This window comes from Orycteropus afer, unplaced genomic scaffold, assembly GCF_000298275.1.
Source record: "Orycteropus afer afer isolate SDZICR_OR568_19922 unplaced genomic scaffold, OryAfe1.0 scaffold00003, whole genome shotgun sequence".
Classification (NCBI taxonomy): domain Eukaryota; kingdom Metazoa; phylum Chordata; class Mammalia; order Tubulidentata; family Orycteropodidae; genus Orycteropus; species Orycteropus afer.
In genome coordinates, this window is record NW_006921590.1 from 28,122,529 (window position 1) to 28,137,069 (window position 14,541).

At 39.9% G+C, this 14,541-nt stretch overlaps 1 protein-coding gene across 1 annotated transcript in view; it reads right to left on the reverse strand.

Moving 5' to 3' along the window:
- ACAD11 (acyl-CoA dehydrogenase family member 11) overlaps positions 1–14,541 on the reverse strand; it is a 140,610-nt gene that overhangs the window by 119,160 nt on the left and 6,909 nt on the right. Inside the window, exon 2 of the mRNA XM_007936963.2 lies at positions 564–663. Coding sequence (XP_007935154.2) covers positions 564–663 — 100 coding nt within the window. The remainder of the gene's footprint in view (positions 1–563; positions 664–14,541) is intronic.

Sequence of the window (14,541 nt, forward strand, 5' to 3'; positions counted from 1 at the left end):
TAATTCTTAGGTCCTACCACCAGTCGGGAATCTCCGAGCCGCCTGTACTGTCAGGGTCACTCTGTTCGCTGTCAGACCGCAGCTCCGTATGTCTCCTTTTTTTAGTATTTTCACGCAAATTCTTCTGCTACTTGGGGTTCAGTCCAATTCTGTATCCTTCCCTTCAAGGCTCAGGGGTCCACGATTATCTTCTGTGTCTGTGTTAATTGGGTTTCCCTTTTCCTTGTTGAAGAGGGTCTGTGCAATCCTGCCTAGTTCACCATCTTGCCGGAACCCTTAAGGAGCATTTTGGCTGTATTTCTGGCCAATTGTACAGGGAGGAATCAAACCCACAAGAGGACTGGGTAATGCTCAAGCTTAACAGCCTGGAGATTTCAAACTCAAGTCCTTTTTAACAATGGGAAAGGACACAATTCAAGTAAAATTTCAGTCTAAGAAATAAAATACATTTTCTATTACTCAATAACCATGAGTTGTCTTTTTAAAGCAATTTGATTGTTCTTGTATGCATAAAACAATTTGTTTGACACCAAAACATTTATCATTGCATCTGTATACCATACCTTGTGTGCTTTAGGAAGAAGTGAACCTGGTGGTTTTTTCCTGAGTACATATGCTTGAATGCCCTTCTGGAGATAAAAGGTTGGATTGGATTGTCCTAATCTAGGTAAGAGTAGAGAACGGGTCAATTACAAAGATATATTTTCCTCCTTCCCCAAATTCTACTGAAATGTCAGAAGAAACAGGAAATAAAAACAAATCTATCTCAATGCTGAAAAGTCAAGAAGGATGCTACTAGCAGCCCACAACAGGAGTTTCTGAATGATAATAAAGCAGACGGCAACATGTTGGCAGCTGGGGAATCTATAAACCAATAGGTAGAAGAGAGGACCCCATACGCTAAAAAACATGAGTTTTACCAGAAGTACTCCTAGAATAAAGCCTATATTCAATGCAACAAAGGCAGGAAGATGATACTTTGGGTAATCAGTCAGAAAATTAATTAAAGGATGCCAGAAAGGCTGGGTTAGTGTCCCCTCATCTGCCCTTGGAGCAGATAATCCTCATTTGTGTGGTCAAGGCTATCACCCAAGTATAGCTCCCTACAACGGGATGATCAAAGTGCCAAAGTACATATGTGGACCAAGAAAATGCAGCCATCAGGACACTAGCTTCCCCCACTTGGTGGACAGTTAATTTTCACAAGGACTAAGAAAATACATTCTAGCTACCAAAACTACTCAATCTAGATCCTTACTTCCAGTATAAACAACTTTTGAAGAATCCAACAGCATGAAAGAAAGGCCCTCAACTAAATAAACAGAAAAATCAATCCCTGAGATAACAGATTAATAGGGGAAAGTAAATGAATTTTTGACATGAACATAATTAATATTCCCTGAGATATATAAAGGGGAACTTTACCCATAAATAAAATAAAACATAAGCTACTAAAATGACAATCAGAGTTTGGGGCGGGGGAACAAAAATAATTTTTCCCAGCCTCAAATTAAGAGATGAGTTAAAGAGCAGAATGTACAGAGCTGAAGATCAAAATAGTGAGCTATAATATCATGTGACGTAGTTCTCCAAAACACAGAGCAAAAGAAGCAAAAAGATGAAAAACATGACAGCAAAGTTAAGAGATCTAAAATTCCTGGTGGACATATATTTTTTTTGTGGGGGTGGGGGCACTATTTAACCCACGACACAGGAGAATACTTTCATTGCCTGTGCAAAGGCATTTGACTGTGTGGATCATAACAAATTATGGAGAACATTGCAAATAATGGGAATTACAAAACACTTTATTGTGCTCATGAGGAACCTGTACAAAGACCAAGAGACAGCCATTCAAACAGAACAAGGGGATACTGAAGGGTTTAAAATCAGGAAAATACCATCTTCCTGCCTTTGTTGTTTAAAATCAGGAAAAGTGTATATCATGTCAGAGTTGTATCCTTTCACCATACTTACTCCATTGGCATGCTGAGCAAATAATCCGAGAAACTGAACTATATGAAGAAGAATGCAGCATCAGGATTGGAGGAAGACTCATTAACAACCTGCAATATTCAGATGAGACAACCTTGCTTGCTGAAAGTAAAGATGACTTGAAGTACTTAGGAGCACTGGGGGCATACTGCCTAAGGCATTTGACTGCTAACCAGAAGGCTGACGGTTCAAATGCACCAGCCACTCCTCAGAAGGAAGGTTGGGCAATCTACTTCCATAGTGGTACAGCCTTAGAAACTGAAGGAGGGATCGCTATGAGTTGGATCCGACTTGACAGCAGTGAATTTGGTTTGGTTTGGGTTTTGAAGCACTTATTGATGAAGATCAAAGTCTACAACCTTCAGTATGGATTATACCTCAACATAAAGAAAACAAAAATTCTCACAACTGGACCAATTAGCAACATCATGATAAATGGAGAAAATATTGACATTATCAGGGATTTCATTTTACTCAGATCCATAATCAACACTCATGGAAGCAGCAGTAAGGAAATCAGACGTCTTACTGCACTGGGCAAATCTGCTGCAAAAGACCTCTTTAAAGAATTAAAGAGCAAAAAGGTCACTTTGAAGACTAAGGTGCGCTTGACTCAAGCTATGGTATTTTCAATAGCCTCATATGCTTGTGAAAGCTAGACAATGAATAAGAAGATGGAAAAACTGATGCATTTGAATTGTGTTGGCAAAGAATACTGAAAATATCATGGACTGCTAGAAGAAAGAACAAACCTGTCTTGGAAGAATGCTCCTTAGAAGTGAGAATGGCCAGATATCATCTCATGTTCTTTGGTCATGTCATTAGAAGGGACCAGTCCCTGGAGAAGGATATCATGCTTGGTAAAGTAGAGGGTCAGTGAAAAAGGGGAAGACCCTCCATGAGGTGGACTGACATTGTGGCTGCAATGATAATCTCAAGCACAGCAAAGATAGTGAGGATTGTGCAGGACTAGGCATTGTTTCCTTCTGTTGTACATAGGGTCACTACGAATCGGAGCCGACTTGATGGCACCTAACAACATCACCACCACACAGGAGAAGTCTGGAGTATAAGTTATACTTGAGAGTTGTCACATCACCAAAGCAAGGATGTTGAGGATTTCATACTCCTGTACCCAACAGTCACCGGTAAGGCCGTCCAAGACACTGGAACATTCAGGGCAAAGGAGGCTCCTGGAGCCAGAGGGCAGGGCTCCCAAAAGGAGCCAGAGGTGCTGTCAGAAGCTGTTTGGGATTGAATTGTGTCCCTCCAAAATGTGTGTTGTATACACTAACCCCTATACCTGGGCTTTAAACCCATTTGGGAATGGGTTTTCTTTGTTAAGAGCCCCCATCAGTATCAGTGTGTTTTAAGCCAATCACCTTTGAAATATAAAAAGAACATTCAAAAATGGTGTGGGGGTGGGTCCTCTGACCTCCTCTAACATCACACAAAGGAGACAGAATCACCATCAGCAGTTCAGCCCAAAGCTGATTCCTGTGAGGCAGAGGTCAGACATGCCACCACCCTCTAAACTTTTTTTTTTTTGATTTTTATTGTGATTTGTGTGAAAGTTTACAGAGCAAATTCATGTTCCAAACAGCAGTTCATACACATTTTGTTTCATGACATTGACTACAATTCCCCAAAATGTAACAGCTCTCTTACCACTTCCTCCCCATAGTTACCTCTTCCCTGTGTCCTTCCCTCCCATGCACTCCCACCCCTCTGAGCTATCTCCCTGTAAACACTGCCCTTCTGTTCTCCCATGATTGATTGCTCCAAGGAGTTATCTACCTGATGTAAATGTTTATCCCATATGCCAGCCTATTGTTTGGCTGGAAGCCACTGGAGTGAGTTCAGTTCCAGACCTGAAGTAGGGTAACTAGGGGCCATAGTCTCAGAGGTCTCACCAGGCTCTATCAGAACAGCAAACCCAGTCTTTTTTTTTTTTTTATGATTTTGAGTTTGTTCCACATTGTTCTCCCACTCTAACCAGGATCTCCTGCACCAATCCCTCTCTGAGTGGTTGACAGTGGTAGCCAGATACCATCTAGTTCTTCTGGTCTCATGGCCATATAGGCTGCAGCCTCCAAACTTTTTACCAGTTCTGACCCTAACTATCCGTTCCTCCTATAGCACTCTCTACTTCTCTGCTGGGTCCAATAATTTGTTTCAATGGCTATACAGACAACACTCATGATTATTTGTTATGAAAGTAACAGGTTACAATTCAGGATCAGGAATGCTCAGGATATATAGTTCTTCAGTCAAGACAGCCTCCCTTCAGCCATGCCCGAAGGCAGGTCTCTGGCCTTTGGCCCTTGGCCTGGCCTCTGCCTTGCTTGGGCAAGTGTTACAAAGTTCTTTTAAATGTGCAGTGCCCAGAGAACAGCCTACTACACCAGCAAGCCTCCTGTCTGAAGGCACTCAGCTTTCTCGTGATCTGGGAAGACCACTGCTCTGTCTTGTACCAGTTTCTTGGTTCTGCTGCCTCTGCTGCTGCTATTTCTCTGCCGTCTCTCTGAGTAGATTGGGACAGGAAAGTAAGCAGCGATGGTGAGAGAGATGCCAAGCCACATGAAGATCACTGAGGAGCAGAAACTGAAAAGAAACAAGGACCTCCCTTAAGAATCTACACAGAAAGAAAGCCTTCCCCTAAAGCAGGCACCCTGAATTCAGACATCTAGCTTCCTAAACTACAAGAAATAAATTTCTGTTTGTTCAAGCCACTCACTTTTGTTATTTCTATTGTATTAGCACTGGATAACTAAGACAGAAGCAAAAGTCACCAAAGCTAGTGTGAGCAAGAAACAGTTAAAAAGTATCCAAGAGGAACTGGGCAAAGCATCAATAATACCTACTTCAAATTTATGATTACGAACTTCACAGTGAACTCTGCCTAGCAATCATATTTCCTTAGCATGTTCATTCTTCCAAACTTTTGGGTAACTATTTCACACTTTCTCCACAAGCCTCCAATGCCTTCTTCATTTTCACTTTGAGCTGTTTACCTAACTTCCTATTTTGCTGAGAAGATAAAAGCAATCAGATGAGAATTTCCAAAATGTGACACTATCATATCTACTGCATGACAACATCTGTACCCACGTACTGCCTTCCCTCCAAAGTTTATAGAAGAATGTTCACATTCCCATCTAAAGACAACCCGTTCTCTTGTGAATTAGAGCTCAGGCCTACTCTTGCCTACAGAAGCACTTAATTCCAGCCCTTTTCTCCTGCTCACATTTCTTTCTTTTCTGGATCACTGCCATACAAACACTCCTTATTACTACCACACACCACACACACATGCACAAAATCCCTCTCTTGACCTTGTTGAAGGGCCAGAGAAGCCTTTTTGCCAGAAAATTGTAGAAATATAACAAACTAATAGTTATGATTAGAGTAGATATTAACCACAGTGATTAATTCTCTATTTTTCCTTTCGCCTCCTCCTTCCCTCTACGTAAATAGGATAGTTACTTTAGGTTGTTGTTCTCCTCACACATTCCTTTGGGCCTTTGGTTTAAACTCACTGCCCGTTTGTAGTTGATAACTGCAGTTTATAGAGTGAGATGACCCTGAGAAAGGAGACACAAGCTGGAGCCACCAAGATGAAGGAGAAAACAGAGACATCCCTGGTGGACAGAGAAGCCTGAGGGTGCTCACTCCCACACTCTCCCTCTTTGTAGAGTTAATCTTTCTAGGCAGGTGTGAAGAACTTGAGGGATATCTTCTCTTGACCAAGGATGACTTTCTATCACTGACCAGAAGAAGAACACTGAGGTCACAAGGAAACAATTCATTCTCATAACAAGAAGAAAGAATTCTCAGCATTCTTCAAACCCTCTTACCCCTTAGCCCAATTCCCTTTAAAAACTCTAACCATTTCCCAGCTCGGGGAGACAGACTTTTTAGAGAAATGATTCTGTGACCTTGGTTATTGATTCTCAATAAATGCTTTTGATTTCCTACTTCAACCCGCTGTGATAATTGTCTCTGCGTGACAGAGGGTAAGAACCTAGTTGTTCTTACAACAACCCCACTTTCCTCTCCACTTGTTGTTAGCTGCTCTGCAGTTGGCTCCTGACTCGTGGAGGCCCTATACTCTTTGGAACTAATGCTGCCTAGTCCTGAGCCATACCTGCAATCAGTCAGACAGTACGACTTGTAGTGTTTTTGTTGGCTGATTTTTGGAAGTAGATTGCCAGGTCTTTCTGACTACTCCATCTTAGTCTGAACTGCTCTCTTGAAACCTGTTTAATATCATAATAACATGAAAGTCTCCACTGAAGGATGGATGGTGGCTGTGATGAGGCACATTGGAATTCAGTATTTAGATCTCGTTTTCTAGGTGGACAAATTTTCCAGGTCATTTTTCCAGTCTTATGGCTTTAAATACCTTTTCTATGTTGATGACTCCTAAATTTATATATCTAGTCTAGACCTCTGCCCTGACTCCAGATTCATATATCCAACTGCTTACTGCACACATTCACTTGGTTGTTTAAGAGACATCTTGAAACTTAACATTCCAAAATCGAGTTCTTGATAAAGACCAAAAACAAACAAATTCATTGTTGTCAATTTGATTCTGACTCACGGCAACTCCATGTGCGTTCCGAATCTGATTGCTAGGTGCCACTGAGTCAGCTCTGACTCATAGCAGCCCTATGTACAACAGAACAAAACGATGCCTGATCCTGTGCCATTCTTAGAACCTTTGCTATGCTTGCACCCAATTACCGCAGTTACTGTGTCAATCCATTTCATTGAGGGTCTTCCCCTTTTTCGCTGAGCCTCTCCTTTACCAAGCATGATGTCCTTCTCCAGGGACTGGGACCTCCTGACAACATGTCCAAAGTAAGGAAACAGTCTCTCCATCCTTCCTTCTAAGGAGCATTCTGGCTGTAGTACTGTTGCTGCAAGAGGGTCCTGCCCTGTATGGCTTCCAAGTCAATAATGAGAACACTGAGGTAATGACAGCAAAGTGAGTTTATTGCAGGTGAACAATCAAGAAACTCGGAAGACTCTACTTCAAATCAAGCTCCCTGAACAAGTTGCTTCGATTTTTCTACACTTTGAAACAAAAATGTCATGCATATACATTTGATGACATGGAAAATATTTGCATTCTAAGAGCTAACTAGCATCAATGGGGGTGCAGTGCCATGCTGCAAGGGGTGTATTTTTTGGCTTGTGATTTCAAAAGTTCACTTTCAGAAGGTTTTCCACATCACAACTATTGGCTAAGCAGAGGCAGCTCTGTTCGTTTCTGGCCAGTTCTGTTCGGCTCTTATCTAAAGACACCTTCTTTTGCCTTCTTGTTTACTTTTCCTTCTGCGTTCTATGAGAGGGCGCACTCTTACATATGTTCTTGAGGAATGTGGGATGAAGCCTCAGGCTGGTCTGTACCTAGCTCCATAAGGAATGTACAGGCTGCCTCAGTTTCTCCAAGACAGATTTACTCATTCTTCTGGCAGTCCATGCAGTGGCATCACTAGGGGATGTGTGGACTGTACCAGGTGACAATGTCAGAGAACGTGACACCAAAATGACTGTCTATTAAATTTCTGGGCAGTGTTTCAACAGAAATTTATTATTTTTTGTGAAAAATCCCTGTAGTTAGTTATAACAACAAAAACGTTTTTCATGAGCCCAGCTAACATGTATCAGTATAACTACAAGGCTAAAATATATGCTAATTTACTTGTTGAACCTTCTAATGTGCTCCAGTCAGAGCTGTCATTATTACCCAATTCAGTGACACTTCAATCACATGATTTTGTCTGCACACACTACAACTACATGCTGTTGATTTTGTTGCTCTGGTAGCATAGTACCTAAGGCATTTGACTGCTAACCAGAAGGCTGGCGGTTCATACGCACCAGCCACGCCTTGGAAGGAAGATGGGCTAATCTATGTCCATAGCAATACTGCCTCGGAAACCCAAGGAGGGGTCACTATGAGTTGGATACGACTTGATGGCAGTGAGTTTGGTTTTTGGTTTTGGTGTTTTTTATAATTGGTAATTTTGCAAATTTTTCTGGTGTTTTAGCTATAATATTGTAGTAATTAGTATTTTTGTACCTATATCAATAACTTTTGAGAATGAAGTAGAAATTAAAGGAAAAGGAAAAAAAAGGCTTCTGCTCAGTCACTAATACTGTAACTAATAATGTAATTCAATGTAGATTTTACAAAACAATTTTGTCAATAGTATTCATGCAATCAAAGAAATACTACATTTATGCAATTTACAACTATATTTACCACATATTATTCTGATAAAAATTGATAAAAAATTATTATTAAAGATTCTGTGTGGTCTGATATGAGAGGAAGTCCATGGGAGCAGGTGACATCATGAATTACCCCATGGGTGATACCAACCCTAGTGACACCACTGAGTCTGTGGTGTATTTAATATTCTTTGCCAACACCATTCAATTCAAATGTAAAAATACTTCTTTAGTCTTCCTTTTTCAGTGTCCAGCTTTTGCATCCATATAGTTGTTGCTGTTATGTGCCGTCGAGTCAGACCTGACTCATAGCGGCCCCTCCTTCAGTTTCTGAGCCGGTATCTCTACGGAAGTAGATCACCCAATCTTAATTCCGAGCAGGGGTTGGTGGGCTTGAGCCTCCAGCCTTCTGGTTAGCAGGCAAATGCTTTAGGCACTACACCACCAGAGCCATGCCACCTTAATTCAAATCTCTCATTGTGTTCTTCTTCAGGAGTGTTTTTGCTATTCTTAGCCCTTTGCTCTTGCATGTAAATTTTAGGCTTAGTTTTATAAATTAAGAAAAGTTTCAAATTAGGATTTTGATTTCCACTGCATTTAATCTATAGATCATTTGAAGGAAAAGAGAAATTTATAATAATGAATTTTCCTATCCAAAAATATGGTGGTGTTGTTGTTAGGTGCCATCAAGTCAGTTCCAACTCATAGTGACCCCATGTACAACAGAACAAAACACTGCCTAGTCCTGTGCCATCCTCACAATTGTTGCTACGCTTGAGCCAATTGTTGCAGCCTCTTTGTCAATCCATCTCGTTGACAGTCTTCCTCTTTTTCACTGACTCTCTACTTTACCAGTCATGATGCCATAAACATGGCATCTTTCAATTTATTTTAGTCTTTTTAGTATCTTAATAAAGTCTTATAATTTTCTTTACTAATGTTTTGGACATATTTAATTAGATTTGTATTTAGGCAATTTATATTTCCAATTCTTTTATTAATTTTTGAAAATTTCATTTTCTCCATTTGTTCTGAAGTATAGAAATGTAATTGATTTTAGTATACTGTATTTTGATAAACTATCTGTAGATAGTAATTTGTTCTTTATCCATGAATCAGTTTCTACACGTTTTGTTGATGTCTGAACTTTTGCCATTTATAATCCGAAATGTAGTCTTCTTAAGATTGATACTTTATAATTTTTGAGACTTCCTCTGTGGCCTACCATGCCTTCAACTTATATAAACTTTTTCAGGTATTCTGGAAACTAATGTGTATTCTCTGTGTAATGCATAGCTTCATACATACATATTAAATCAGGCTTATATAATGTGTGGATTATGTAAGATTGTGGAAGCAATATTTATGCTGCTGTAAATTTCATTTATCTGGTACGATTCTGGTTTATTTAACATTCAAGTTAGGTCAGAATTAAGTATCTTTAAGTTAGGTAATTCATCAACTCTAAACAAAACGAAACAAACTCCTGGCCATCAAGTCGATTCTAACTCACAGCAACCCCACCTGTTACAGAGTACAACTGAGCTTCATAGGGTTTTCGTGACTGTAATCTTTACAGAAGCAGATCATCAGGCTTTTTCAGTGTGGTTGCATAGGTCTGAACCACCAACATTTTGATTAATAGAACACAGTGTGCCCTCCCCAACGACTCTGTTGCTGTATTGTTTGAATAGATTCCAACTCACAGTGACTGTATAGGGTACTATAGGGCAAAGTATAACTATTTCATAGAGTTTCCTAAGCTGTAATGTTTAGGGAACAGATCACTAGGTCTTTTCTCCCATGGGGTGCTGGTGGGTTTGAATTGCCAACCAGGGACAGATTACCCAATAAACAAGGTAAGCATGTGCTTAGGGCATCAATAAAACAGGGGTACCAGTTGTTTAAAGCAAAGATTCCTAGATGCCATGCAGATAGGACACAAAGAAAAGACAGCACCATCACAGTGGAAGGAAACTGTCAGGGCACTAAATGGAATTGATACAAGCTCCAATGTATAAGCATGTGCTGGCTTGGAATAAAGTTCATGCAGGTTCATGAGGGCACCCATACATACACATTAAATCAAGGTTGTTTAAGCTATAAGGACCCTACTACTTCAACATTTTTGTTGACATCTATATCCTATGGTCCCCTCCTGTGTAACTGAAATGCCTCTTCTTGGTGAGTCTCTTGGGAATTGTGGTCATTGTGTGTCAACTTGGCTTGGCCTGGTTTTGAGTGGCTGAGCAGTTGGATGTAGTATTCCCCATGATGAGACTGGTAATCAACTCCATGGTGGAATCTACTGGAGCAGTTGAGTAGCTGCCTTAGGGATGTGGTCTGCTTCCAGTGTATAAGAAGACAGCTTTGAGAAAGGTCTCTGAGCTTTTTGGCATTCTTGGACCCTGCATGTAGCCGAGTTTTCATTCAGCAGCCTGCCATGTTGTCTGATGATCTAGGGACTATTAATGACTTGAATTAGTGGCCATGTGGTTTGAAAATCTTAGGGCTGTGCCATTTTTTTGTTTACCTCGGGTTTGTCAGACTCAGCAGCCAGCAGCTGCCTGAGTTAAACCTCCAGCTTCAGTGGGTTGGGAGCAAGAGGCCGAGCTTAAGCCCAAGGTCAAGGGCTTTCACCTAACTCTAGGCACTTTGAACTCAGACTTCTAGCCTCCAAAACCATAAGAGAATAAACTCTTGTTTGTTAAAGCCATACATTTGTTGTATGTCTATTAGAGTGGCACTGTTGTTTTTGTTGTTGTTGTTATGTGCCATCGAGTCGGACCCGACTCAAAGCAACCTCTCCTTGGGTTGCTGAGGCAGTATCACTATGGAAGTAGATTGTTCCATCTTCCTTCCGAGGAGTAGCTGGTGGGTTTGAACCACCAGCCTTCTGGTTAGCAGTCAAGTGCCTTTAGGCACTACGCTACCAGAGCTCCTAGAGTGGCACTAGAAGACCAAAACAGGAATATACTATTTCATTCTAATAAACAGGAAGTAGGGGTGGACTGTTGAGTCTAATTCTTGCTACTTTCACCAAATATGCAACTGGATCTAATATGAGTGGTTACTGGAAAGGATGGATTATGTTAAAGGATAAGAGGTCTCTGACCCATTTTGAGAGAACCATCTTGTACATCCATGCCTGCTGATTCAGCAACCAAAGCCAGGAGGACCAGTAATGCTCTTTGCCATGATACAAACACAAAGATATGTGCATGCCTACATCCTTATAAACAACCTATGTGACTCCAGTCCCAGATGACACACAAAAGGGAACTCAAATAAGTCAAACATTGTAATGAATTCAATCAAATTTAGCATTTATATACAGTTATGTCCTAAAGTTTGTAAACAATAATAAAACTTTCACTTTAAAGTATGTTTGGCACACATGTGGATGCAATCTAGCATACATTTAATTTAATACTAACATGAGTAATAATTTAATATAATACTAACATAGCAGACATCCAAAATATACTGCTATCATTAATATTTATCTAATATGAAAAATTTTAATTTGTGTATTGAAAATGAGTTTCATTTTCATTGTCTATTTTGTGGGACACAGTGCTTGATATTACTTTATGCATGGTAATAAATGTGGTATTAGGCATAATGAGAGGACACAAAATTCAGTATTTCTTAATCATGCAAAATATATTTCTGATTTGCAACAATGAGTGTGTTTCTAAATTTGTCTTCCAAGAAAGCAACAAAGGGCATTTATCAGAACATTGTTATTGTTCTTAGGGGCTATTCAGTGGCTCTGACTCCTAGTGACCCTGTGTACAACAGAAAAAACACTGCCTGCTCCTGCACCAGCCTCACAATCTTTGCTGTACCTGAGCCCACTGTTGCAGCCACTGTGTCAGTCCATGTCACTGAGGGTCTTCTCCTTTTTTGCTGACTCTCTATTTTACCAAGCATGATGTCCTTCTCCAGGGACTGGTCCTTTCTGATAACATGACCAAAGTACGAAAGATGAAGTCTGGCCATTCTTGCCTCGAAGCAGCACCCTGGCTGTATTTCTTCCAAGACAGATTTATTCATTTCTCTGGCAGTCCATAAACCAAACCAAAACCAAATTCACTGCCATCAAGTCAATTCTGACTCACAGCGACCACTGCTGGGTTTCCAAGGCTGTAAATCTTTATGGAAGTAGATCTCTCAGTCTTCCTTCCACAGAGTAGCTGGTGGGTTTGAACCACTGACCTTCTGGTTAGCAGCCAAATGCCTTATCCACGATGCCACCAGAGTTCCTGTGGCAGTCCATAGTATATTCAATATTCTTTGCCAACACAATTCAAATACATCAATTCTTCTTTGGTCTTCCTTATTTATTGCTCAGCTTTCACATGCATACAAGGCAATTGAAAATACTATGCCTTGGGTCAGGTGTGCCTTAGTCTTCAAAGTGGCATCTTTGCTCTTTTACATTTTAAAGAGACCTTTTACAGCAGATTTGCCCAGTGTAATATGCTGATTGATTTCTTGACTGCTTCTTCCACTGGCATTGATTGTGGATCCAAGTAAAATGAAATCCTTGACAAAAGGTTTTGTGAAACCCTGCAGACAATTCTAAAATTAACTTTCTTATTAAAATGTAATGAATCAGAAGAGACTTCTTCCATTGAATGCTTGAGTTTAAAGACTTCAAATCATTGTTCTAGTGCCGCTAGTGCTGAAATTACTAATAGCAATATTTGTTGTTGTGGTTATGTGTTGTCGAGTCAAATCTGACTCATAGCAACCTCTCTTTGGGTTTCTCAGGCAGTATCACTATGGAAGTAGATTGCCCAACCTTCCTTCCAAGGAGTGGTTCGTGGGTTTGAACCATCAGCCTTCTGGTTAGCAGTCAAGTGCCTCAGGCACTATGCTACCAGATCTCCTAATAGCAATATTAATACAACCTAATTTATTCCAAATTCTTCATCCATTTCTTGCTGTAGTTAAAAAATTAATACTGGTGTAGAAAGTGAAACTATTTAGAATCTGAAATTGTTGCACTTGTGGACCCCATAAGATCCTGCTTTGTGGAAAATTTTTCTTCTAATGATGTATATCATTGGATCGAAAGAGGGCCAAGTGATTGGCAACATCACAGTGGACTACATGAAAATTTACGTAAAAAATTTGCGGATGGTAAATAACAAGGTTCTGTAGTCAGAATATATTTCTATGGTGCAAAGCTAATGGTGAAAATTATAAGAGGGAGTGGCTACTGATTTTCCACCAGTTGGCTTGGTGTATATACACACACACACACACACACAAAATTATTTTTTCAAACTATTCAGTCCTAAATCATTTAATTCTTGATTTGCTATGGAAGAATTTAGTTGTTGGCACAACTCGAATATGATTGATGATAAACATGAAAACAGGTCAATTCACAGAGATGGTATATTGTCATATTTAAACTAAAAACATGATTTGGTTTAACTAATGAGCAAGAAACACAAAATAACGAAGAACTTCAGTACCTGAAAGCCATTTTGCAACATGTTGTTGGTGTCATTTTAACAATTGCTGAACATGGGTTATCATTTTGAGGAAGAAATGAAGTCCCCACAAAATGGAAATTTTTTGGATTTATTTGAAATTGTTGCTTAGTGTGATCCATTTTTAGCAGGTCATAACTCAAAATATGGTAACAAGGGAAAGGGCAATGTACAGTCTATGTCTAAAACAACATGTGAAGAATTAATAAATTTAATAAATGATAGGTTCAATTAACTATTATCAGTAAAATGAATATATCTTGATATTTCAGTTTGTACTTCTTTCTGCTCCTGGCCTTTCTCATACAGATTAGCTAAACGTTGTTTAAAAATATGTCTTTCCATAGATGGAAAACCTGTCCATAGTTTATCACATTTACTAGCTTAAAATGTCATACCAGTGAAGAAACTGTAAATCAAGCACTTCTCTATTTATTTAAGTTTGCAAAATTGATTTTTCTTAGTTTAGCAGCCAGTACTATGACAATATGCCAATATGTTATAAAGGTTGTTGTTGTTGTTGTTAAGTGCCGTTGAATCGTTTCCAACTCATAGTGAACCCATGCACAGCAGAACAAAACACTGCCCGAACCCGCGCCAGCCCCACAATCCCTGCTATACTTGAGCCCATCATCGCAGCCACCATGTCAATCCATCTCTCTGAAGGCCTCCCCCTCTTTCGTCGACCCTTCACCCTACCAAGCATGACATCCTTCTCCAGGGAATGGTCCCTTCTGACAACATGACCAAAATAGGTGAGAGGAAGTCTGGCCATTCTTGCTTCCAAGGA